The 26,013-nt window shown below is 43.5% G+C and overlaps 1 protein-coding gene across 1 annotated transcript; it reads left to right on the forward strand.

Annotated features, from left to right (window-relative positions):
* The first annotated feature begins 349 nt into the window (after positions 1-349).
* On the forward strand, positions 350-8,750 carry TSHZ1 (teashirt zinc finger homeobox 1). The gene is given in 5 exon segments (XM_021706938.1): positions 350-392; positions 685-764; positions 2,227-2,342; positions 4,145-4,215; positions 4,218-8,750. Coding segments are annotated over 5 exon segments (3,510 nt in total). The 3' UTR covers positions 7,418-8,750.
* The last annotated feature ends 17,263 nt before the right edge of the window (positions 8,751-26,013 follow it).

Consider the following 26,013-nt stretch of genomic DNA (forward strand, 5'->3'; position numbering starts at 1 on the left):
AGGGTGAGCTTGGATGCGGGGCCCAAGGACCGGGAAGCATCCAGGTTACACTGCTCTAGCCTGGACACGTTAGTAGGTGATTCAGCAGCAATTGAACTGTAGTTCCAAGGAGGGGTACTGGGGAGGGTAGTGGGGAGGTTGTATTTGCACATGACTGATGTGGAGCAATGGGGAGCACCCCTGTCTTGGTAGGTCTGTGTCAGAACAGTTGGGGCACCTCTCATGGGCCCTACACAGGACCAGGCCCTGAAAACACTGTGGGGGTGGCATGATGCCTGGTCCTTGTGGGATGCATCCCCCCAGTGAGGCTGGAGGGACCTGGTGTTCTGCAGCTGTGCAGGGGTAAGAGATGGCTGTGGGGACACAGGCATGCCCTAGAGTTGTGGACGAAGGTAAGAGTGTCTAGAAAGAGGCCGCCTAAGGACAGGCAGGAGGCAGACACAGGGATACAACAGCCAAGTAGGGGCATGGGAGGAGTAGACACTGTGGGTCTGCAGACCAAAGGGCATGACATGTTCCCTCCCAGGAGTGCAGCTAGGATGGGAGTGCATCTGGAAGGGGCACACTGAGCCCAGGACAGAGAGAGCCATCACCCCGGAAGCGCTGGGGCTACCCTCCTTTCCGAATTGCCACTCACCCTCCCCTGTCCACATAGCCCACTCACCCTGTGGGTTTCTCCTCCAGGATGTAAGCTCAGGAGTGAAGGGACCTCTCCCTTCCATGTTCAGACCTCCTGGAACCCAGACAACAATGTGGGCATCGGGGTGAGGGAGTGGCTTGCTGAAAAAGTGACTTCTTAGCAGGGTTCTTGCTCTGTGTGGCCTGCCCCAGATTCCTGTTGATGTGTCTGTTGCACTGAGGTTATGGATTGACCAGAAGATGCGTTTTAGCTTAGTCTAGAAACTTCCTGGGTGCAGAGCAGACTGTCTGATGGCCCAGTATGGAGGCTGCTCTAGAGACTGCGCCTCTCCCGCTGGGACGTTGAGGATGTGTGATTACTGTGGGAAGAGGCCATCACTTTGTGGATGCCATTGCAGACCACCCTTGACTCTTGACCTGATTTTGAATGGTGCCTGCTCCAGTAAAGATGATGAAGATTGGTCAATGCCAGTCAAACCCTAGAGGCAGAATGGCAAGTTTTCCATTTCTGTGTTTTCCGAGTTTAGGTGAAAGCTGACTATAAACTGAATTATGTCCCCCCATTGGAGAAGGGACCTTGAGGAGGTAATGAATGTTAAATTAGGCCACGGGCTGGGGTCCTAATCTAACAGAGGAGGCCTTATAAGAATTGGAAGAGAGTGTATTCTGTCTCCACATACTGGGTGGACAGGCCACGTGAGGCTGAAGCAGCCACCTGCGGGCCAGGAAGAATTGCCCCACCAGAGACCCAACCTTGGCAGCCCTTGATCTGGGACCTCCATTTTCCAGAACTGTGAGGAAGAAATTTCTGTTGGTTAAGCCACCTTATATATGGTATATAGATATGGCAGCACAAGTAGACTAGTACAAAGTCTATTTATAATTCAGCATGCATGAGTTTGGTGCCCACTCTGGGGTAGACTATGGGGTGCCTTGTTTAGTCTAATGAAGCAGCCTCCAGACACTTGTGGTTGGGGACAAAGGCATGCAGAGTAGTAGGCAAGCGATGACAGCTCCCCCAACTAATCTAAACCAATTCAAATGAGATATTTCCTTTAAATGAGTTGTGAGGGCATGAGGCTTCCTTTCTCAAAGATGATTAAATCTGTGAGACTGTTTCTTACAGTGGGCCCTGATGCATAGATCTGTTTGAGGGCAAACTGCAGGAGGTGACCTGGGACAGGTATGCTCAGTCCTACCACACCCATGAAGTCTGGGTCTCCCAAGCTCTGCCCTGTCCAGGACAGCCTGCCCTGTCAGCATCAGAATCCACAGAGGTAGTGTGCCAATGCCCCATGCCAGTGCCACCCAGGCCTAGCTTGCTTAAAGGGGATGAGTCTGACCTGTGATTCTTAAAGTGGGGTCCCTGGACTGAGGGTCCCAACTGTGAAGCCTCAGAACTGAACCATCCTAAAGCTTTAATAATTATGAGCAACATGAAAATGTGCCTAAATTTGGCAGTTATCTTTTAATTTTATAAGCATCACATTTTGCAGAAGGATAGTAGAATCATCTAGAGCATTGCCCAGATGTTGATGCCCGGAGTTAAAGCTCCAGGTCCTCACTATTGATTATTTTTCACACTAGCAGTGCAGCACTAACAGAACCACAGTTCCTCGATTTGTAAGTGAGCTTCTGTTCCGCATTCTGCCATGGAACATGCAAACACATGTGCTCAGATCTCTTTCTGTGGTCACCCAGAGGTGGTCTTGAGACTGTGTGCAGAAAAGGACAGTGCATGCATGCATTCCGGAGGGCGTGGGCTGAAAGAGGCTGTCCACATGCCTAATTCTGTTGTCTCTCATTGTATGTGCACACATGTGCTCATGTCTCCACATGCATTTAATGTGTGCCCATGAGTGCTAACTGCCCCTGAATTAGAAGCCCTTCATTTGCAGGGGCCAGTGTGCTCACGTTGCTTCCACCTGCCCCTGGCATCCTCCCTTTGGGCGGCCAAGATGTTTTCTGTGGCTCCCTCCTCCCTCTGAAAGTGTGTGCTCTTGCCACATCCCCTCAGGATCTGGCTCTGATAATGTGATAATGAACAATGATCTTTAATGAGACACCCCTCTCAGGTCATAGCAGTGCATTTTAATAGGGGCTTTCTGGAAAAGATCTTAACTCCAAGTTTCCCAAGTTGTTGATGGAACTCTAGTCCAGCTCGTTATTCCCTAAAAAAAAAAAAAAAGGAAAATGAAGTAAACATACATTGGTTGAAGAAGTTGAGGAGGTAGTGTGTGCAACGATCTCCCCTTGGGAAGTAACAAGATATGTCACATAATAAAGGATCTAAAATATCCTGCAGTGAAAAATCAAGGTTTTATCTGATAGTTTACCTGCCTCCAGACCTCATCCATGTGACAGCTGTCCATGTCCTGTGGGTCCCTCTGGGAAATGCTGCCTTCAGCTCAGGAAGTCACTCTGCTGTGCAGTGCTGGGTCTGTAGGAGGCCATTGGAGCATAGACAGTTGACCTGTTTTAATTTTAAAATTTTCTATTGTGATAAAATATTTATAATATAAAAGTTACCATTTTAAGCATAGAATTTCTTGGCATTAAGTACATTCACATTATTGTGCATCTATCACCACCATCATCTCCAGAGCTTTTTTCATCTTCTGAAACTGAAACTTTATCTCCACAAAACTACAATTCTCTCCTTTCCCATCCCTGACCACTGCCATTCCACTTTCTGTTTCTATAAATGTGACCACTCCAGGGACCTCACATAAGATGAATCATACAGTATTTTGTTCTTTGGTGAGTGACTTATTTCACTTAGCGTAAAGTTCCTCAGGGTTCATCCATGCTGTGGCATGCGTCAAAACTGCCTTCCTTCTTAAGGTTGAGTGATATTCCATGGTATGGATGGACCCTACAATGCATTGTGTTCACCCATTCCTCCGTTGATGGCCATTTGGACTGCTTCCACCTCTTAGCTGCTGTGCATAAGGCTGTTTTGAACGTTGGTGTGCAACCATAGCCTTTGTCACCTGTCTGTTAGCCTTAGTGGGTGGCGCTCTACTCCATCCAGGCAGGAGATTGGTGGTGCTACATTGTCATCATCTTTTTAGTGAAGATGAGTATTTTTACTGCTTGCTATTGAGGAATATTTTCATTTACGGAAATCATATGATATTGTCTGTGAAATATCTTGCCCTAATAGTGGATAATCAGGTTCCTCTTGTGAGGAGTGTTTGCAAATATTTGCCACTTGGAAGTCATGAGGAGACTCATGCGTCACTTAGGGAGGGAACAGACTGTAGAAGGAGTCCTCGGGGACACTGGCCAGGCTCTAACAGCCAAATTGACGTCTTTGAGAAAGGGGCAGCCACGCGTCCTTCTGTTCAGGCTCCTTTGTTGAAAACGTATTCCCTTGGGGGAGGGGGATGATCTTTCTGAAAAGTGTAGCGCCTTGTAACTTAGGAGTTGCAGAGTGGGTGGATAGATAAAGTTGGGGTAGCCTTGTAGCCTGGGAGTTTGGCTGAAAAACATCTTTTTAAAGATCATCTAAGTGCTGGGGAGGCCGCGTCCTTGAAGATGATTTACCTCTGCTAACTGCATTTCATTTTTCTCTCCAGCTTACGTTCCCGAGGAAGAACTGAAGGCAGCAGAAATAGATGAAGAGCACGTGGAGGATGACGGGCTGTCTCTGGACGTTCAGGAAAGTGAGTATGTGTGCAATGAGGAGACGGAGATCAAAGAGGCCCAGAGCTACCAGAACTCCCCCGTCAGCACTGCGACTAATCAGGACGCCGGCTACGGGTCGCCCTTCAGCGAGAGCAGCGACCAGTTAGCCCATTTCAAAGGCTCTTCCTCCAGGGACGAGAAGGAGGACCTGCAGTGTCCCGACAGCGTCTCATACCCCCAGGACAGCCTGGCGCAAATCAAAGCCGTGTATGCAAACTTGTTTTCGGAGTCCTGCTGGTCTAGCCTAGCCCTGGACTTGAAGAAGACGGGGTCCACCACCAGCACCGGCGATGGCAGCCAGAAGGACACCTCCACGCCTACGCCGACGACCCCTGTCTGCCCTGCCAGCTCAGCCGGGCCTGCCACGGGCCCCGCCAGCACCGGCGGCAGCACCAGCACCAGCCACAGTGGCACCACCAGTACCAGCAGCGGCTCTGGCTATGACTGGCACCAGGCAGCACTGGCCAAGACGCTGCAGCAGACATCGTCATATGGGCTGCTCCCAGAGCCCAGCCTCTTCAGCACGGTGCAGCTCTACCGCCAGAACAACAAGCTCTATGGCTCTGTGTTCACTGGTGCCAGCAAGTTCCGTTGCAAGGACTGCAGCGCCGCCTATGACACACTGGTGGAGCTGACCGTGCACATGAATGAGACGGGCCACTACCGCGATGACAACAGGGACAAGGACTCAGAGAAGACCAAGCGGTGGTCCAAGCCCCGGAAGCGCTCCCTGATGGAGATGGAGGGGAAGGAGGACGCGCAGAAGGTGCTGAAGTGCATGTACTGCGGCCACTCCTTTGAGTCTCTGCAGGACCTCAGCGTGCACATGATCAAAACCAAGCATTACCAGAAAGTGCCTCTGAAGGAGCCAGTGCCGGCCATCACCAAGCTGGTCCCTTCTACCAAAAAGCGAGCACTTCAGGACCTGGCGCCCCCTTGCTCTCCCGAGCCAGCAGGGGTGGCCGCGGAGGTGGCACCGGGCGAGTCGGCCAAGGACCAGAAGGCAGCCAACCCTTACGTCACACCCAACAACCGCTACGGCTACCAGAACGGTGCTAGCTACACCTGGCAGTTTGAGGCCCGCAAGGCGCAGATCCTCAAGTGCATGGAGTGTGGCAGCTCCCATGACACCTTGCAGCAGCTCACCGCTCACATGATGGTCACCGGCCACTTTCTGAAGGTGACCACCTCGGCCTCCAAGAAGGGGAAGCAGCTGGTGCTGGACCCCGTGGTGGAGGAGAAGATCCAGTCCATCCCCCTGCCACCCACCACCCACACGCGGCTGCCCGCCTCGAGCGTCAAAAAGCAGCCAGACTCCCCCGTGGGGTCTGTGACCTCGGAAGACAAGAAAGAGCCGGAGAAGGAGAAGGTGCTGGTGGCTGGCGACACTGACAAGATCAAGGAGGAGAGTGAGGACGTCCCCGAGAAGTTTGAGCCTGCCACCCTGTACCCGTACCTGCGTGAGGAGGACCTGGATGACAGCCCCAAGGGTGGTGTGGATATCCTCAAGTCCCTGGAGAATACCGTGTCCACAGCTATCAGCAAGGCCCAGAACGGTGCGCCCTCGTGGGGCGGCTACCCCAGCATCCATGCAGCCTACCAGCTGCCAGGCGCTGTGAAGCCGCTGCAGGCAGCTGTGCAGAGCGTGCAGGTGCAGCCGTCCTTTGCTGGCAGTGTGAAGTCGCTGCCCTCCGCTGAGCACAATGCCCTCCTGCACTCCCCGGGCAGCCTCACGCCGCCACCGCACAAGAGCAATGTGTCCGCCATGGAGGAGCTGGTGGAGAAGGTCACAGGCAAGGTCAGTGTCAAGAAGGAAGAAAGGCCTCTCACCGAGAAGGAGAAGAGCTCCCCGGCCAAGGCTGTCTCCCCGGCGGCCAAAGAGAATAAGGATTTCCCTAAAATGGAGGAAGTCACCAGCAAACAGCAGAAGAAGGGCCCAGAGGCTGAGACTGGCAAGGCCAAAAAGGAGGGGCCAGTGGACACCCATACCCCAAATGGCACAGAACCTCTCAAGGCCAAGGTCACCAATGGCTGCAACAATCTGGGCATCATCACGGACCACACGCCGGAGCCTTCCTTCATCAATCCACTAAGTGCTTTGCAATCCATCATGAACACTCACCTAGGCAAAGTGTCCAAGCCCGTGAGCCCCTCCCTGGACCCACTGGCCATGCTGTATAAGATCAGCAACAGCATGCTGGACAAGCCAGTCTACCCCACCACCCCTGCAAAGCAGGCCGATGCCATCGACCGCTACTACTATGAAAACAGCGACCAACCCATCGACTTGACCAAGTCCAAGAACAAGCCACTGGTGTCCAGTGTGGCAGACTCGGTGGCGTCACCGCTTCGGGAGAGCGCGCTCATGGACATCTCTGACATGGTGAAGAACCTCACGGGCCGTCTGACCCCCAAGTCCTCGACGCCCTCCACAGTGTCAGAGAAGTCTGACGCAGATGGCAGCAGCTTCGAGGAAGCGCTGGATGAACTGTCGCCGGTCCACAAAAGGAAGGGGCGGCAGTCCAACTGGAACCCGCAACACCTGCTCATCCTGCAGGCCCAGTTTGCCTCGAGCTTGCGGGAGACGGCAGAGGGCAAGTACATTATGTCAGACCTAGGCCCGCAGGAGCGGGTGCACATCTCCAAGTTCACCGGCCTCTCGATGACCACCATCAGCCACTGGCTGGCTAATGTCAAGTACCAGCTGAGGAGGACAGGGGGGACGAAGTTCCTGAAGAACCTGGACACAGGGCATCCTGTTTTCTTTTGCAACGATTGTGCCTCTCAATTCAGAACTGCTTCCACGTATGTAAGTCATCTGGAGACGCACTTGGGCTTCAGCCTGAAGGACCTCTCCAAGTTGCCACTCAATCAGATTCAAGAACAGCAGAATGTTTCAAAAGTCCTCGTGAACAAAACTCTGGGCCCACTGGGGGCCGCTGAGGAAGACTTGGGCTCCACATTCCAGTGTAAGCTCTGCAACCGGACCTTTGCGAGCAAGCACGCAGTCAAACTGCACCTTAGTAAGACACACGGCAAGTCCCCCGAGGACCACCTGATCTATGTGACTGAGTTGGAGAAACAATAGCGTCCAGGTATGCAAGTGACCGCGGAACATTGCACTAAACGTCGTCGTGCTGCACTAGGCCTGGCCTGAGCCTCTAAAGTCAGTCTTTCCTTTGTTGTTGAACTGCCTATCTGGACCTTGGTTTTTCTTACACATATTTTGTAGTTATATTTATATGCTCTTTGTCTGATCTGTGCATGTTATTTTTCTTTTTCTGTGAGTCAAAGTCTGACCTTTATTTTCAACATCTGTTCTTGATGTTAAGCTATCTTTTGTAGGAAATAGTGGGGCACACTACTCAGAGACATTATTTAGCAGTAAAGAAAGACACAAATAACAATGATAAAAAGACATCCTAAAATTACGAAGTTGCCATGACAATAAAGGTCATAGAACCTGGTAGTGTCAAATTTAACTCTTTGAGGACTGTAATCGCATTTCTGTGCCTTTCACTCAAAATTTTAAAAAAGAGAAAGAAAAAGAAAAAAAGGCTTAAAGGCATTTCATTCAGATCAAAAGCTGTGTCAGACACAAAACTTATTTAATAATTAAAAAATGAGCTTTTATATGCAGAACTGGTTTGTGAGGGGAACATGCATGCAGTTGTTGGAAGATAGAAAGCTGTCTAGGACTCACGGGGCTAGGAAGCCACAACTTTCCATGTTTAAAACAAAAAGCAAGAAAAAAAATACATAAGCAACAACAACAGATACCCCAGCCGCCACTATGCCCAGACCCTCTGGATGCTGAAAAATGCCACTTTTGGCAAAAAAAGTATGCAAGCTATAATTTAAAAATGTGTAAAAATGCTATTTCTTTTTTCCTGTAAAATACTGCGGTTTATAGTTATTTACAAATGTAAGCTTTGGTACAAGCTGACCTTTCTATAGTGTGCTGCATTGGTAAATGGAAAAAAAATGGGGCAAATGTTGGAGTTCTTTCCTTGTAAATTGCCAGCCTCAGCTTAAAAACTCCTGTATGTTACATATCGTACCATTTTAATCTATTCAACTTTCTTTGTACCTTCTGGCTGTATGCTTTCTCTTTTAACTTTTTATATTGTCATTTTATATTAAATTTCTGTGTATATAATGTAAAACCACAATTTTTGAATAAAATTTAGTTCCTGCATCTTGATTTAAATAGAGAAATTTTACTGGCACCTGCATCTCTCCAGATGCATGTACTCAGAGGGACTGTCAGACAAAAATAAATAAAAACAAAGCAAGCAATGCACTATTAATTATACATTTTGATGTTCTATCATTAATATTGCACAGTACATTTTGGTTCACACAATTAAATCCACTGTTTTCTCAAATGTAAAATAAACCCACATGCAGTTCTTGATTTACACGGATTGTCACGTCGTCATTATTTTGCCTTTGCGATGTTATTTCAGCAACAAGAGGTATTGCTTATGCAATCAACTAACCAAAATTCTGTTCAGAATCATCATTTCATGATTTGTGTGCTGACACGCTTCATTCAAATGATAAGTATTGCATTTAAAAAATGATGGTTAAAATGTCTGACTCCACTGGGTGCCAAGGAGTTTGAGTTTAGCCATTGAGTGATGGCTGCTTTGCACATAAGTGGGCTAAGCTGCTTCCTTCAGAGAGTCCTTTTGCATGTTTTAAAAATATTTTTAATTAACCTGTGTGTAGGTCAGGGGACTTAATGATGGGTGCAGAGGGGTAGGTCTTGCTCCTGTAGCAAAGACCTGGGGACCTTGGAATTCATTCTGCATTGCTCCAAAGAGGAAATCCTGATTTCTCAGCTTTAAAAATGTATAGTTTTGTTTTGTTTTATTTAAACTGGATGTTCTTTCATTCAGTGTGTAAGATGAATCCTATTTCTGCAGATTACTCCAGAGCACTATTCTACTGAGATCACCAGGACCCTTTTCATGCAAGCGCCCAGTCCCTGGGGAGGACTCTGAGCCCCAAAAGCCCAGGCCTTACCACTCAGTCTATATTGAGGGAATCATTGACATGGAAGCTGTCTGGCCTCTTTCCCCCGCTAGAAGCACACAATGGCATGAGCAGGAAGATTTACTTTTCTACCTTTTGCTTAAATGTTCGTAAAATTATATCCCGAGAAAGGTTAGTGCTCACACTGCTCTGTTCAGAAGCAGCGATAAGCAATTGTGATATTTTAATTATTTCCCTTGCATTGCCCTGTGACAGCAAGGATTGTTCTGTTTCCATTAATGATTTTTGGAGGAGGAGCAGGTCCAGGTGGGTCATATTTACACAGTCTCTTGTACTAATGCAGCAGAGCACTGGAGCAGTTTGCTAAATTTTTCTGCCTTTTTTTTTTTCATTGGTAAATAGCTATGTCCTTTAGGAGCTCCGGCCCTTTAGACATTTCAGTTCAATTACTGGGTGATTATGTACTTTGGGCTCAAGAGGTGACAGAGAAGAATAACAATTAGACTCCTGGCAGTGGTGTGGGGTCTTTGCATAATAATCCTCTGAAGGTATTTATTTTCCCAGAGACCCGCAAATATATGATTACGTGATTTCATCCTTATAGTAACAGAGTTACGAAGCAGCATCAGGTGACGTGCCCTAATAGGCGCCGAGCGCTCCCCGTAGGGGGTTGCTGGGTATAGTCTCAGTGTACAGCTACTAAGTGACTTAAGGGCTGCTTGCGACCTGAGTTCTGGGGAATGGACAAAGGACTGGGGTTTTCCTTAATTTATTTTGTTTCAAATTCATCAACCATATTGCTATATTGTCATCAACTGGTTTTCCACCCATTGGATAGAAGATGAGGTTAACCTAATCACGCTAGTGATGATAATCATGAAGATGGAGATTCTGGTTGATATTTATTGAGTGCTGACTGTATGCCCAGGACTATTCTAAGTGCCTTCCACATAGGAACTCATTTGTTCCTCACAATGTAAGACAAAATGTTCTGGGCCATTTTGTCCTCACACTGCAGAAGATGCAGGTCTATTCCCAGGGTCTACGTTAATTCGTGGTAAGTTCTGCTGCTCTCACCCCCAGCTTTCCAGTGAGGAGTCCAAGCACAGCAGGTTTGAGGAATGTGCCCAAGGCCACGTGGCTCCTGAATGAGAGAACTCGGACTTTGAGCCCAAAAAGCTTTTGCTTCAGGGCCCATGCTCTGACTCTCCCGCTCCAGGCCTTGTGATCTGTCCCAGGTGAGGATTTCTAATTTCACCAAGAGACAAGGGAGTCTTCTATGGGGTGGGGAGGAAGAGCCATGGCTTTAGGACGGTCTGGTGTGTATTGATGACAATCATGAGGAGTAGCCTATGCTCCTGGTGGCCTCAACTGTGGCCCTCGTGGGTGGTGGAATGGGATGGCTTGATCTGCTGGATCTGAAAAATAAGGTGGAATGATGTTTGTTATGAGACTGTCGCAACTTCAGTTGAATACAGGTACACCTAGTAAAACAGAAACTCAATTTGTAAGGCTACACAAAGAAACACTGAGTAATCCAGGGAACAAATCAGATATCTACAACTTGAAGATTTAGTTGACTTTTGTTTCCTTTGTATTTGAGTGAACGTGCCCATCCCTTACTTTATCTAGTTTTGTGTCCCAATAAATGGGTCCCACACACGTGGCATTAGGTCCACTCTGTTCCTCCTGAATCTTTCCCTAGCCCTGGAGGATGGGTCTATGTCTTCTGTAATGTGAGGACAAAGTGGTCCTGAACACCTGGAGAGGTGACCACCTGACCACCTTGTGGGATGCTGGAAAGGAGGCTAGGTAGAAGGCAAGTGACTTCTCAGCCCAGCGGTTTTGTTTGGTCAGGCTCTCATCCTACTCATGCAAAAGTCACCCTGTTTTGCATTCATGTTTGTAGCTTGAGACCTTGGGTTTAGTAACTAATCAAGTATGTTTTTTAATGTAGAATTTTTGAAAATTTGTAACATTCCTCAGAATGTGGGTTGGGTAAGGATATTGCTTGATATTTAGCAAATATTTAAAGAGAGACAAAGCCTATGAAACAGCAACAGACAATAGTTTGTGTAAGTGAAACAGACAGTGTACACAAAGATAAGTGATTAAGAACTTTGAGATTTATGTTTCTACATTGCTACAGTTGGTAATCTTAAAAAAGCTTTAATCTTAGTCTAAAGCCTGTCTAAACTACTTCCAAATTTTCAGGAACCTATACACGCAAAGGTTTCAGTTTTTCCTAAGGTAAAATTTCTTGTTATTTATCTTATTATAATTTATCTGAAGGTGATGGATACCACTGAAAGCTGATGATTAAAAGATACCAAAAAGTAAGTAAAATCTTTTGGGGAGAATTTGTGCTTTTTATTCTTATAATAAAAGTGATATCTAGTTACTGCAGAAAACTTGGAAAATAAAAATGATTAATACAAATTATCATTTAACATGTTAATAAAAATTTACTATTGTTTTTATCAAGAGAAAAATCATTGGTGACAATATAGTGTTTCTACAAATTAGAAATCTTGTTCAACATATTTTTTGTATCTTGCAGTAGGTCATGTATATTTTCCCGTTTCACTACATATCAAGGATTTTAAAAATCTTATTGGGATGTACTGTTATTTAATCAATTTCCAATTAGTGAGGCGGAAGGATTGCCGGAGCCCAGCAGGTTGAGGCTGCGGTGGCCGGGAGCGGCCACTGCACTCCAGTCTGGGTGACAGAGTGAGACTCCAACTCAAAAAAATTTAAAAGACAACATTTAGAATTTTTCAAGTTTTCACTGCTGCAAATATGAGTACAAAAAACATTCCTGTCAATACTTTTGTAAATATTTTTGATTATTTCTTGAAAGTACCTAGAATTGAAATTTCTGCATCATAATATGATTTTATATGTGTGGCCAAATTGTTCACGCTAAAGCTTTGTTCACACACCCACGGGCATGAGGATGACCATTTCTACACAACTTTGCTTTGTGACTACAGGGGTTTGGTGTTTTTGTTTTTAATTATTTGACCATTTTCACTAATTGGTCAATGTAATCATGATATTTAATTTACAATATTTTTAATGTTGATTGACCATTTATGTTATTTAAAGAAAAGATCATTTAAGGATATGTATGATTTTTAGAATATGTTTACATGAATTATGATGTCACTAAACTCAGGCAGCCAAAATACATATTGTATAGACAACACAACAACAAAGAGAAACACAACTGTCTTTCAGTCCTGTTCTCCTGTGTTAGTCCATGATGTTACATCTCATCAAAATGTCCCCAGTGACTTCAAGTCAACAATGTACTTTAGTACTATCTTCAAACTTCCCAGTTTGCTACTAGGGAGGAATATTTTCAATTCCATGACTTTTATTACTAATTTACAATTAGTATTGATTAGTAAAACAAAGATAATCTCAAAATAAAGTGGTTATCACCCAAGTAAGATGAGATTTGATCACTTAGTGTGAACTCCATAAAATAAAAATTCTAAGATTAGACCAAGAAGAGAGACCACTTTGAAAATATATATCAGAAATATCTCCCACAGATGAGTTTGTTCCAGAGTTGAAGTTTAAAGGAACTGCTGACTGAGATCCTGATGTCCTTGATCCAGATTCCTGCTGGACATATGCCGAAGCTAACATCAAAAGATGAAGATGAGGAGGAAACCTGCTACCTTGAATGAGATCAGGAGACTTTGAAGAGCAGGTGGGATTTGTTCTCTTTCATATAGAGCTTAAGTATTTTGCCAGCAATTATTTAGAAGTTGACTCATGACTAAGTCAGTCATTATTTTCCTCGCATCTCCCCCAAAGATTTACAATTTTATCTGCCTGATATAAAAGTTGTCTGATGACATGTTATAGTGTATTTGACTTTGAATAGATAGTGGAAATAGTCCACCTATTTGATCACATTTTGTTAAAACATTTGAGATACAGCACACATCATATTTACATAGTAACTGTAGGCCAGGTGTGATGGCTCACTCCTATAATCCCAGCCCATTGGGAGGCTGAGGCAGGAGGATTACTTGTGCCCAGGAGTTCGAGATCAGCGTAGGCAACATAGTGAGACTGTGTCTACAAAAACAAACAAAAAATAGCCGAGTGTGGGTGGTTCTCTCCTATAGTCCCAGCTACTTGGGAGACCGCGGTGGAAGGATTTCTTAAGACCGGGAGGTCTAGGCTGCAGTGTGCTGTGATCATGTCACTGTATTCCAGCCTGGACAACAAAGTGAGACCACGACTCAAAAATAAATAAATAAAATGAAAATAAAAAGCAATAACAACAACAGCAACAAAATAAATAGTAACTACAAAAGTAGCTTTCTGGTTGGAGAGAATGCAGTCTTTAAAGATGATTTTCAAAGGAGGTCTTTGAGACTGAACCATTCTAAACAAAGCTGAAATTGCAGGGGTTGTTTTCTTTGAAAGCTTGTTTGACCAAAAAGTGTATTAGTGGCAAAGAACTGGGGATGGTTACATTGGGAACACCCGTTTCTAATATATGTAAATAATAAGAAAATTTCCATTCTGCATAATGAACCATTAGCCAAACTCTTCCAGTCAACTCATTCACAACTGGATTTCCTGGGGGCTGTGACAGGGCACTGATCCGCCCCAAGATTAAAACTATTTTCTCTTTTCAGTAAATTTTTGCCTTTTAATATAGCTTATGCATTCATACATGTTTTCAGAGCAATTTTTCCAACTAACTGAAACTAAAGATTTCCTTTTCTATTTGTGGAACAACAAAGTTTGTTGGTGTGTAGAAAGTGCTATGTAATAATAAAACTAAGAAAGATGAACATTTTTTAATCCCTTGTAACACATGTCATATTATATATTAATTATATATTAATCATATTTCTAAGCCATCAGCTTCTGGTACATATCTCATGACATTATGCCCAATTTATATTGGTTAATGATTGATCAATTAATCATTATACTTACTGATTTCAACCTTTGATTCTTCAACGTCTTTAGAATCATGGAAAGCAAATAGTTATGTTGTAATTAGTTAACTTTAAGAGACAGTAGTGCCCTACATACTTGCATTTCATTTATAATAAATTTATTTATAAATGACTTAAAATTTAATTTCTATTTCCAAAGCAATTTATTTTCTTCTTGGGTATTCCTGTCCTTATTCTTTTATAGCCATAAAACTTGCAAACCATTTACTTGGATATGAATAATTCCAGGGTGGTGAGTGCAAATATTGGTCTTATTTAATGGAAACATGAGTTTTTGCATTGGTGTATATGTGATAAATGACCACATCTCAAAATTGGGCTGTAGATATAGTGATTAGGACACATTCATTTTCTATCATTCCTTTCATAAATTAGTAGAAACCCATGGCATTAAAACCTGAAGTAATCTGCAAGCAGAAATCTTGTGGAAAGGACTTTGTTCAAACTTCAGATTACTATGAACAATGAAAAAAAAATGGGTGAACATTCAAAATGGCAACCCTTTGCATAGAAATTTTCTTAAATACAGCATGAATATTTGCCTTTAAGTGCTGGGACGATAGTTGAAACCTAACAATATGTAACATTTTATTTGTTGTCATGGAAGCATTGTAATATCACAGAATTCTCCTAATGAAGGGAGTAAAGCCGCAGTGAGGCTCAGCCAGTTCCTGTCACTGGAGCATCTTGGAGGAAAACAAGATTTATAAAAAAGGAGCCACAAAGTTACTATGCCTGGATGACCTCTCACTTTTCTTAAAATTTCCATTTTAGCCAAAGCATCCCTCCTCTTTTGGAGACACTCAGACTTCTGAATTCCTAGGTTCCTGCTTCCGGTGGCTTACTTTTCTGAGAGTGGAATCCCATATCAGAAATAGAAAGTCTGATGCTTTAGATACTGACTTGGATATCTTTTCTTTGGACAATGGTTTCCATGCTAGGAGAATAATCTAACTGTTTTGACACGAATAGATGCAATAACCTCTTTTGTGAGTGGAATTAGCAATGCACTTGTTCCACATGCTCCTGGCAGGTAGCACCCTGGCTACTTTCATTTCCTCCACAATGAGGTATCACGATGTCTCTTCCCAAGGACAAATTTGGCCATTCATAACCTTAAACTCCTCAGAGACAAGACCAACACTTTTCTCTCATAGTAATAATATTTGGCCTTCTTACCTTCCAAGTGCTTCTTCTTGAAAATCCCTACTTCTTAGAGTCCTTCCTTTAGGTTAGTCAAGTGCTTTAGTATTGTAGAGAAATGGGAAGGCCAGAGCTATGAGACAGCAGGTAAGTGCCTGTGCTGTCCTTCTCTGTCCAGTGGTCACACCTGTGTGCAGGGCAGGAAGATGCTGCCCTTTTATATTTCAGTATGAAGAATGGCAGTAGGGAAGCTGAGACTCAGGGAGGGGGGTGCAGGCCCTGTGCAGGTTAGACAGGCTGGAGAATCATTTTGTGTGGGACTGGATTTATGGTTTCCATTGTGACTCTTAAAGGTTATGGCTGCTCTGCCATCTGTATTAGGAAGGAGTGGAAAACAGATAGAGTTATCTGAAGGAAGAAAGAGCAACTAAGAGAGACTATGAAGGCAGAATCAGACTACAAGGAAGTATCTGGTGAATTGCAACAAGTATAGCCATATGCATCGGGAATGGAGTTCACTAAAGTCATATACAATGAGTGGACCTCACTAAGGTTATGTATCATGGATGGAGCTAACTAAGGTTATGCATCTTGGATGGACCCAAATAAAGTTATGCATCTTGGATGGATGTAAGATTGTACACTATGAGTGGACCTAACTAAGGTTATGTATCATGGATGGCGCTAATTAAGGTTATGCTTCCTGGATGGAGCTAATTAACGTTATGTATCTTGGATGGGCCTAAGATTATGCACCATGAGTGGAACTTACTAAGTTTATGCATCATGGGTGACCTTACTAAGATTATGCACCATGAATGGACTTAACTAAGGTTATGCCCCATGAGTGTACCTTACTAAGATTATGTGCCATGAGTGGACTTATCTAAGGATATACACAGTGAGTGGTCCTTACTAAGATTATGTCCCATGAGGGGACCTTACTAAGATTATGCACTATGAGTGGATCTAACTAAGATTATCTACCGTGAGTGGACATAATTTAAGGTTATGCACTGTGAGTGGACCTAATTAAGGTTATGTATCATGGATGGAGCTAATTAAGGTTATGCTTTCTAGAAGAAGCTAATTAAGGTTATGCATCATGAATGGACCTAACTAAAGTTATGCATTATGGATGGGATCTAACTAAGATTATGTACTGTGGGTGGACCTTACTTAAAAGCTTATGCCCCATGAGTGGACTTAACTAAGGTTATGGCCTATGAGTGGACCTTACTAAGATTATGCACCATAAGTGGACCCTACTAAGATCATGCCCCATGAATGGACTTAACTAAGGTTATGCACCATGAGTGAACCTAACTAGAACTAAGCAGTTGGATGCAGGAAATGAAGAGAAAGAAGGTGCTAGGAGACTGGGAAGCCCCGTTACAACCATGGTAGATAGTTGGAGATTTCATTTGGCAAGAAAAAGAAGAGAATGGGAGTGTGGCCTTTCTAGGGTTAAAGATCCTTTAGCTTTAGAGAGAATGTATAAAAGGAAATTTCTTTCTGAAATAATTTATGGAAATGCCGTGCTCCCTTTGAAGGCTCCATGTCACTGTGTGGCACTGCGCAATGTTCTCTTTCTTCACCTGTCAGGCAAAGACCACCTCGAAGAGTCTCACTGCTGATTACTAGTTAATTGTCATTAATAAGTGACAACTGACATTATGGGGGCTTAATGCAGAGAGAACAGAAAAGAGCCACAGATATTCTAATGAGCTGACTCCTACGTGCCCTCTATTGTTGTCGAAAATGAGGAGCTGTCGTCATTGTTCAGGAGATGGGCTTCAATTGCTCTGGAAAATATTCTCTTTTAATTTCTTTATGCATAGATAATTCCTGGTACTCTGTATTTCTCTCTCTCCCACCTCCCTCTGCATTGAGGGCACGCACACGAATGCTCTCTCTCTCTCTCTCTCTCTCCACTCTTTCCTATGAGTATTGCTAAAATTCCCAACTTAGGAAATACCATAATTTATTCCTAGATGAGGAAGCCGTGCATTCTAAAAAGCTCATATTTATAGAGCAGAGAGAAAAAGAAAGGCCATGGAAAATCATTGTGTTAGTTGACTCGGATGGGAGCAGAGGTGGAGAGGTCCAGAGTTGAGAAATGAAGGGTGGAAGGCAGGAGGAAGGGAGGAATTGATGTAATGAGAAAAGGTCCAACCAGTCATAACCGGAAAACTGCAAATTATGATCAAGAACATATGAACACACGTCACAGCCAATCTGCCCGCAAGACGGGACTCTCCCCAGCCCTCTGAGCTTTAAAACAATTACAGCAACAACAAAAATCCCCACAGAATCTTCCAGAAGAGAAACCAGAAATGAGGGGAAATGATTCAAGAGGTATTAAACTTTAAGCTGCATCAGTGGCCATTTGTTTTGGGTAAACTTTACTTAAACAGAATTTGCTTGTTAAAATCCTTAATAATCAGGACAATTGAGCCCAGACTCTCAGTTCTCTCTCATGTGTGTGTTTGTGTTATGTGTGCATGCATAAACACACTTTATTCAAATATTAGAGTAGAAAATAAAGTAAAACACACACAACTCTGTCTCTCCTTTCCCTGTCTATCCCCCTTCTCTGCCCAGCTCCTGGTAGCTACCATTGTACCCTCTGCTTCTATGAGTTTCACTTTTTTAGATTCTACGTATAAATGAGATCATAAGGTATTTGTCTCTCTGTGCCTGGCTTATTTCACTTAACATCATGTCCTCTAAGTTCATCTTGTCTTCACAAATGACAGAATTTCCTGCTTCTTAAAGAATTAATAGTCCATTGTGTATATATACCACTCTTTTTTTAAAAAGGTGATGAATATGTTAATTAACCTGGTTTGATCATTCCATAATGTATACAAGTAATGAAACATCACATTGTACCCTATGCATATATACAATTATTTATCAGTTAAAAATAAAATACCACTTAAGAAAAGGGATTAAGACCATACAGCAAAGTAACGACTGCATTGACTCGAGCCACCTGAGTGTATTCTGTGTGCGTCTGCAAGGAAAGGCCAGGGCATTAGGTTACCTGCTGTGCTTCACATCCACTCGAATACTGCAGATTTCCAAACAGGATCATGGCAGAATATTCTTGGAGTGAGCTTGGGCTAAAACCAATAGGAACAAGATGTGTTGTTTTTCAAGTGCTAACACCTCCTAACAACAATTTTTCGTGCTATCAGATCATTTCACACCGTGCCATTCCACCTTCTCTCAAGTCTTGAAAAACATGCAGTTTCCAGCTTGATATCTGATGGCTGCACTGCAGAAGAGAGAAATTCTGTCTTGCTCCTCAAAACACTGCGGTGGCAGTCATTCCTGTACGCCACGGTAAACCCTCGGCCCATGTTGATTTCTGTTCAGTGATAAACCCTGTGCCTATGCTGATTTCTGTTTAGGGATGGGTGTGGGGAGAGAGGTAACATTCTGAATTGCAGTAAGTAGCAGGATCAGGCCTCCTCACACTTCAAAGTCAACCTCGACTTCCAGATGGTCTTAACAGGACAGAAAGAGGAGGCAAGAAATGACCATCCTGGTCTTCGAGTCTGCTTGTGGACAGCCACATCACACTGTGGACACACATTGGGTTCTCATGAAAAGCGTTTAAGTTCTGTGTACATGTGCTGGTGTTGAGCCACATCAAAAGCACTGCACACATATGTCATTGAGTGTTTGGACCTAAGTTCTCAGTTTTACGTTTAGACTTGGTCTGTTTTATTTGAAAATGCTGGAGATTTGTTTCTGCTTGGTGTCAACCATAACTGTGGTCAGCATCAATATCCTTGCCTAAGTTTTGCACAAAAATGTGGAAAAGGACTTGTAAAGCTTGTCCCAGGCCCTAGATAGCCATCCCAAGTGGGTGCTGATCCACTGTTAGTCAGTACTATTTTGGCATCATGCTATTGTGGAGAGAGCACAGGATTCAGAATGCATCAGAATTATACAAACACACGGGATGTGTCTCACGCTGTGCTCTGCATGTGAAAAGGGTCTAATAAACTATAGATATTATTATTATTGTCACTTGCTTGATCAAGTACAAATGTACCTTTTTTTTGAGTTGGAGTCTCACTCTGTTGCCCAGGCTGGAGTGCAGGGGCAAGCTCATGGCCACCCCAGCATCGACCTGCTGGGCTCCAGCGATCCTTCCGCTTCAGCCTTCCAAGTAGCCAGAATTATAGGTACATGCTACCATGCATGGCTAATGTTTGATTTATTGTAGAGATGAGTTCTCGCCAAGTTGCCGGGGCTGGTCTTGAACCCGCGAGCTCAGGCAATCCACTTGCCTCGGTCTCCCAAAGTGCTGGGATTACAGGCTGAGCCACCAAGCCCAACCCAAATACACCTTTTTAGACAACTCTCTTTTCTCCTTTCTTGTTCACAAAAATATCATGAAAGTCATTTTTGAATGCCTCTTTTAAGTCGGTAAGCAGGAAATGCACTGGTGGATATATGCGATTATTCATATATTTGAGCTGGAAGAATAAAATGCTAGCTGTTTCATGAGTTTCAGTTATATTGGGGTATCCTTCTTCATTACCCCCATATTTAAGCTCCGTGACAATGTGATTGTTGCAGCATCTAAAATGTAAGCATTGGTAAAATCTGTGTTGGAAAGAGAAAGGGGTCTAGGCAAGAAGGAAATAAGTTGTGGAAGATTTTGGTTGGCTGGGATAGAAACAGTAGATGTCTGACTGTAATATTTGGTCTTCATCTGGCAGGCAATGGTCTAAATGCCAGGTATCATTTACAATTTTGACAACAGACATATTTTCTGCCCTCATGTAGCTTCTTGTGAACTCATTGTGTTCAATTTCCAGGTACCTCAAAGCAAAGACATATTTTCCCTCCTACAATTCCGTTCATTCATACATTCATTCATCAAACTAACATTTGCTGCTAGGTGTTTGGTATTTTGATAAACAGTAGCAAACAACTCTCATTAGAAGACAACTCTCACAGGTTAAATTATGACTAGAGTGGATACAAAGTAAAGTACAGAGTCATCAAGGCTGTCACAGAACCCTGTCACACAGGGGGCTGGAACACACAGGTGCTCTTGAGATCTAGGAAAGGTTTCCTAAGGAAAGAGATTGTTACATATTTTGGTTATAATTCTTTAATTAAAATGAGCCTAAACTGACTTGATTGCAAAATCAACTTTAATATCAGTATTTCATGGAGGAAACTTTATTCTCCAAATGATAGTACTCTCACACAAGTGATGGGTGCCCTGAGTGAGCTGCTTCCCAGGTAGGCATCGCCACTTCAATGGCATCCGGATACCTTGGAACTTCACATTACTCTTTGCTCACAAAGAAGTAAAAAACCTCCTTTTATCCTATTGTTTTTGAAATTTTTCTTGATGACCTCATGTATTTGTTTTTTACTGTTATTTAATAAGTTACCCCAAACTTAGAGGCTGTAAACACTTATTTGTTTATCCCAGGTTCTGCAGGTGGGAGAGACTGTGTCCTCTGCTCAGGGCTCACCAGGCTGGAATCAAGGTGTTGGCCCTTGTTTTGATCTCTCCTAGGGTTCAGGGTCCTTTTCTAAGCATTGGCGTTGGCTGAATTCAGTTGCTTATGGTGTAGCAACAAAAGGCTGGCTCACCTCATGGCCCCTCCACAACAAGGCAGTTTGCTTCTCTAAGTTCAATGAAGAACATTTCTGTTGCTTCTGTCTTTTTAAAGACTGATTAGGTCAGGTCTATGAAGGGAGATTTCCTTTTGAGGAACTCAGAATCATCTGTGGAAGAACCTTGATCACATTTGTAAAACCCTTCACCTTTGTCAAATGAGGTGATCTTATTATGAGAGTGACATCCCATCATAGACAAGCTAACCCTTGGCCAGGTGGGGCGAGGTGGGGTGACCTCACAGTCAATCTCTGCCTGGTCCTCTCTTTTGGTCCCTTGTGAACACTTTTAACAGCTCTCTTGGCATGCTCTGTGTTCCTCTTACTCACTCGACAGAGTGATCCCAGCAGAGGGAAATCCTTCCCCATCTCTGGGCCTTGTGAAGTGCTGAGCCCAAAGGCACCCAGCATACTTCTGTGGATGCATCCATATCACAGGGCAGTTTAGGATGACAGCGAAAAGTGCTGGCTTTGGAGTCACGTCAGACCCCTGTCAAATCCTATTTATCAGCATGATTAGGCATATGACAGGGCAACTCCATTATCTCTTTAAGACTCAGTTTCCTTATCTGAAATTTGAGGTTGGCAATATCATCACCTTCCTCAAATAATTGATGTGAGGATTAAATGAGATAATGTACATAACATGCTTAGCACAGACTCTGGCCAGGATGAGGGTCCATAAGAGGGAGATAGAATTATTTACAAAAATAAAGCTGACCTTCTGCGTTGGTGTCCTTGATCATCTCTTGCAGTAAGATCACATCTAAAAGTCTAGTTATCTCCCATGAGAAGTGGTGCAGGTCAGGTGAGGAAGCAAAGCAGAAAGTTCTGCATGGGCTGAATTTAAGGCTTGAAAATCAGAATCAAGAAAGAAATCACTTAACTGCACCACTTCTACCATTTAGGAGGATCGGCCTTCAGCGTCAGAAAAGATCCTACTGGCTGTAATGATTTGAAGACAGGGGGACAGTAATATGTCTTTAAAATAAACTCTAGAGAGATAGTGGATCCGCTCATATTTGGCCAAAAATATTACACAATTCTTTTTGTACATGGCTTGGCAATCTCTTATAAACGTTGCACATGCACCGTCCATGCTGATAATTGTTGGTTCCTGGAGCATTTATGATTATAACACAACTACATTTTAACTCAATGCATGTGAGGTTGTTAAATCTGATGTCAGTTAATCATCAACAAATTTGATTATTCATGAACAATAGGATGAAGTTGTACCACACACATGTTTTGGTGGTTGCGCCGACAGTGTGTGTACGGCTAACTAGAATCTGCAGTTTACATTTGGACATTGCCGTCGAGCCCATCATTCAAACCGCACCTGGCACACGGTGTGCATCTCAGCAAAGGTGAGCAGACACCTAGATTAGATTAAATACCCCTGAGCTGACCTACACAACATGTCCACAGTCTTCTTCTCCAAGACCAACAGTTATCGGTGCCACACTAAAAGGAGTTATTTTGTTCAATGTTATTATTTCTGTCCATAGAGAATTGGGAATAATAAGTGTCTCTTTGTTAAGACACTGATTTTTGTCAAGATTTTTAAAAGGTGTTCATTTAGGGAGAGATTGAAAAAAAATGTACAGGATGTAATGAATATGTTTGGGGAGGGGTGTGGTAGAGTTTCAAAGTGGAAGCTTCTTTGGGCTTCTTTCTGTTCAGTGGCTGGCGTTCTTTTTTTTTTTTTTTTTTTTTTTTGAGTTGGAGTCTCACTCTGTTGCCCAGACTGGAGTGCAGTGGCCGCTCCCTGCCACTGCAGCCTTGACCTGCTGGGCTCCAGCGATCCTTCTGCCTCAGCCTTCCAAGTAGCCAAAATTACAGGTATGCGCTACCACACCTGGCTGATTTTTTTTTTATTTATTGTAGAGATGAGGTCTCACTGCCCAGGTGGGTCTCGAACCCGCGGGCTCAAGCGATCCACTCACCTCAGCCTCCCAAAGGCGCGGGATTACAGGCTGAGCCACCGAGCCCGGCTGGCTGGCGTTTTGATTAGCCTGTGCTTCAGGCTGTCATTAGCGTCTTTTGAGGGAAAGTCTTCAGTTCATAAATATGAAAATAAGCCCATCATTGATCCTTGGACTGGATCTGCTTCCATGAGATTTTGCCATTGAAAAAGGCACCTATTTGGAGAGTGCTGTGCATGTAAGGTAAGCTGAGAGGACGCCTCACACTTGATGACAAAGACAGGCCCTTGCAAAGCAGGATCCATCCAGGAAGGGAGGAGAGAGGCAGGAGTAGAGAAGGTTAAGAGGGTTTTTAATCCAGCTGTAAAACCACTGGACATAACTCAGAAATGCCTGCTGCATATATGCCCTTAATGTCAATTAATATGTTGACCAAGGAAGTGCCAGTCATGAAAGCCCATCAGTATGTCCTACCCTGTGCTGTTAGGGTCCTAAGGAAACACATACCTGGGAAAGGTGAGGAAAGTCAATGCAATGAAATCCATTAGAGATGAAAGATGCAAAGTGACACAAAATAGGAATGTAGAGGGCGGCCATGCTGGCTTGCAGGCTGTGATGTGCTCTGCTGCTCCCAGGGCTGTTCTCTCTGGGGGCAACCCCGACTGTTCTGAGGCCCTCTGGAGAAGGCTCTGAACTGCCACCCTGGCCGGCCTGGTGGGCAGTCCTCCAGTTGTTGTCTTGGTTCACAGCCCCAGCTGTGGAGTTCTGCTGCACAACTGAAGGGGCTTATTTCCCCTCGCCTTTTAATTTGGCACGTTCAGGAATTCCCACCACTGACTGGAAAGAACATATGGCTTTGCGATTGCATTAGGATCATTTACGCATTTAGCTAGCATGGGGCACGCCGTGAGGAGGGAGCAATCGCTTCTAAGCATGGGGTGCAGGAAGTTTGAGGCCCCAACTTTGCACTCTTCCCAGAAACAGACAACCTTGGGTTCAACACCAGTTGGGAAACTGTTGGGGGACAATTGAACCCGCCGGGAGTCTGGACTCCTGAGTGTTAGGAGCTCCTGCATGTTGCTGAGATCAGCTGGCTTTGAGTCTGCAAAGACCACCCCACCCAACACACCCTGAGTGTGCTTTTGCTTGGCTATTCCTCCTCTGTAGCACTAAGAAGTGCAGGCACAGCTTCTGCTTCATACATCATGGTGTAGATTTTGTTCCACTTTCTGTTCACCAGAAAAATACACAGAGGAAAGATGACTTCCTTTGGACAAGAGAAACATTTCCATTTTTCCTCCCAAAACCACTCTCCCTTTTCTTTCTTCTTTCTGGATCTTTAGAACCATCGGCGTACAAATATTTTGTTTTGCTTCAAAAATGCTACCCTAATAAACTCTTTAATTTGACTGGGTGCTTCAGGCTAGCAGAGACTCTAACCTTTGATGCCGCAAAATTCCATGGAAGCAGTTTCTGAAACTTGTTTCCTTCAGACCTGTGCACAGAAATGAATGAACCAAGGAAGGGTTCTCTTTGAGAAACACTGGCTAGACATAGCTAAATGGCATTATTCATGGCACATACTGTGACTTTCTAAGATTGAACATGGCCTGTAGTATTTCACAAATTTTTGCTAGTTTATTCATATATATTGAATGAAATGTGCCATTTAACCATTTAAATTTGCAGGTCAGTGGTATTAAATACTTGCACACCACTATCCTTTTCATCTTCCCAAACAGAAACTCTATACTCATTAAATAATACTTCCTCATTTTCCCATCCAAACCCCTGGTAACCACCATTTCTTTCTGTCTCCAAGAATTTGGCTACCCTAGGTCCCTTATATAAGAAGAACCATACAGTGTTTGCCCTTCTGTAATTGGTTTATTTTACTGAGGCCAATACCCTCAAGGTTGATCCATGTTGTAGTATTGTCAGAATTTCCTTCCTTTTATAAGACTGAATTACATTCCATTGTGTGGATATACCACATTTTGTTCATCCATTCATCCATGATGGACATTTGGGTGGTTTCCACCGTTTGGCTATTGTCAATAATGCTGCTAAGAACATTGGTATACAAGTATCTGTTTGAGTTCTTGCTTTCCGTTCTTTTGGGAATATACCTGGAAGTGGAATTGCTGAATGATATGATCATTCTATGTTTAATTTTTTGAAAAAGTGCCAAACTTTTCCACAGTGGCTGCACCATATTTAATTCCCGTCAGCAAGCACAAAGTTTCCACTTTTTCTGCTTCCTCATAAATACATATTTTCTATTATTTTTTGTAATAGCCATCCTAAGAGGTATGTCATTATGGTTCTGAGTTGCATTTTCCTGATGACTGATGAAGTTGAGAGTGTTTTCATGTGGTTTTTGACCATTTGTATATCTTCCTTAAAGATGTCATTTAAGTTCTTTGCCCATTTTTGAATTGAATTGTTTGTGTTTTTGTCATTGAGTTGTAGGAGTTCTTTATATATTTGGATATTGATTCATTATCAGCTATTTTCTTTCACTCCGTGGATTGTCTTGATGGCATTCATTGATGCACAGAAGTTTCTTTGATCTTGAAGAAGTCCAGTTCATCTAATTTTTTCTTTTGTTCTTGTGCATTTGGTGTAATAGCCAAGAAGAGTTGCTAAATCCAATGTCATAAAATCTTCCTCCATGTGTTCTTCTAAGAGTTTTAGAGTTTTTGCTCTTCTGTTTAGGTCTGTGATCCATTTGGAGTTAATCTTTATATATGGTAAATGTAAAGGTTCAATTTATTCTTTTGTATTTGGATATCTACCATTTGCTAAAGGGACTATCCTTTCCTCACTGAAATGGTTTTGGAAGCTTTGTCAAAAATTATTTGACCATATATATAAAGGTTTATTTCTGTACTCTCTACTCAATTCCATTGGCCTATACATCTGTCTTTATGGCAATATATCACCATTTTGATGAC

This window comes from Carlito syrichta, unplaced genomic scaffold, assembly GCF_000164805.1.
Source record: "Carlito syrichta isolate Samal-C Ts95f unplaced genomic scaffold, Tarsius_syrichta-2.0.1 Scaffold316215, whole genome shotgun sequence".
NCBI classification, from domain to species: domain Eukaryota; kingdom Metazoa; phylum Chordata; class Mammalia; order Primates; family Tarsiidae; genus Carlito; species Carlito syrichta.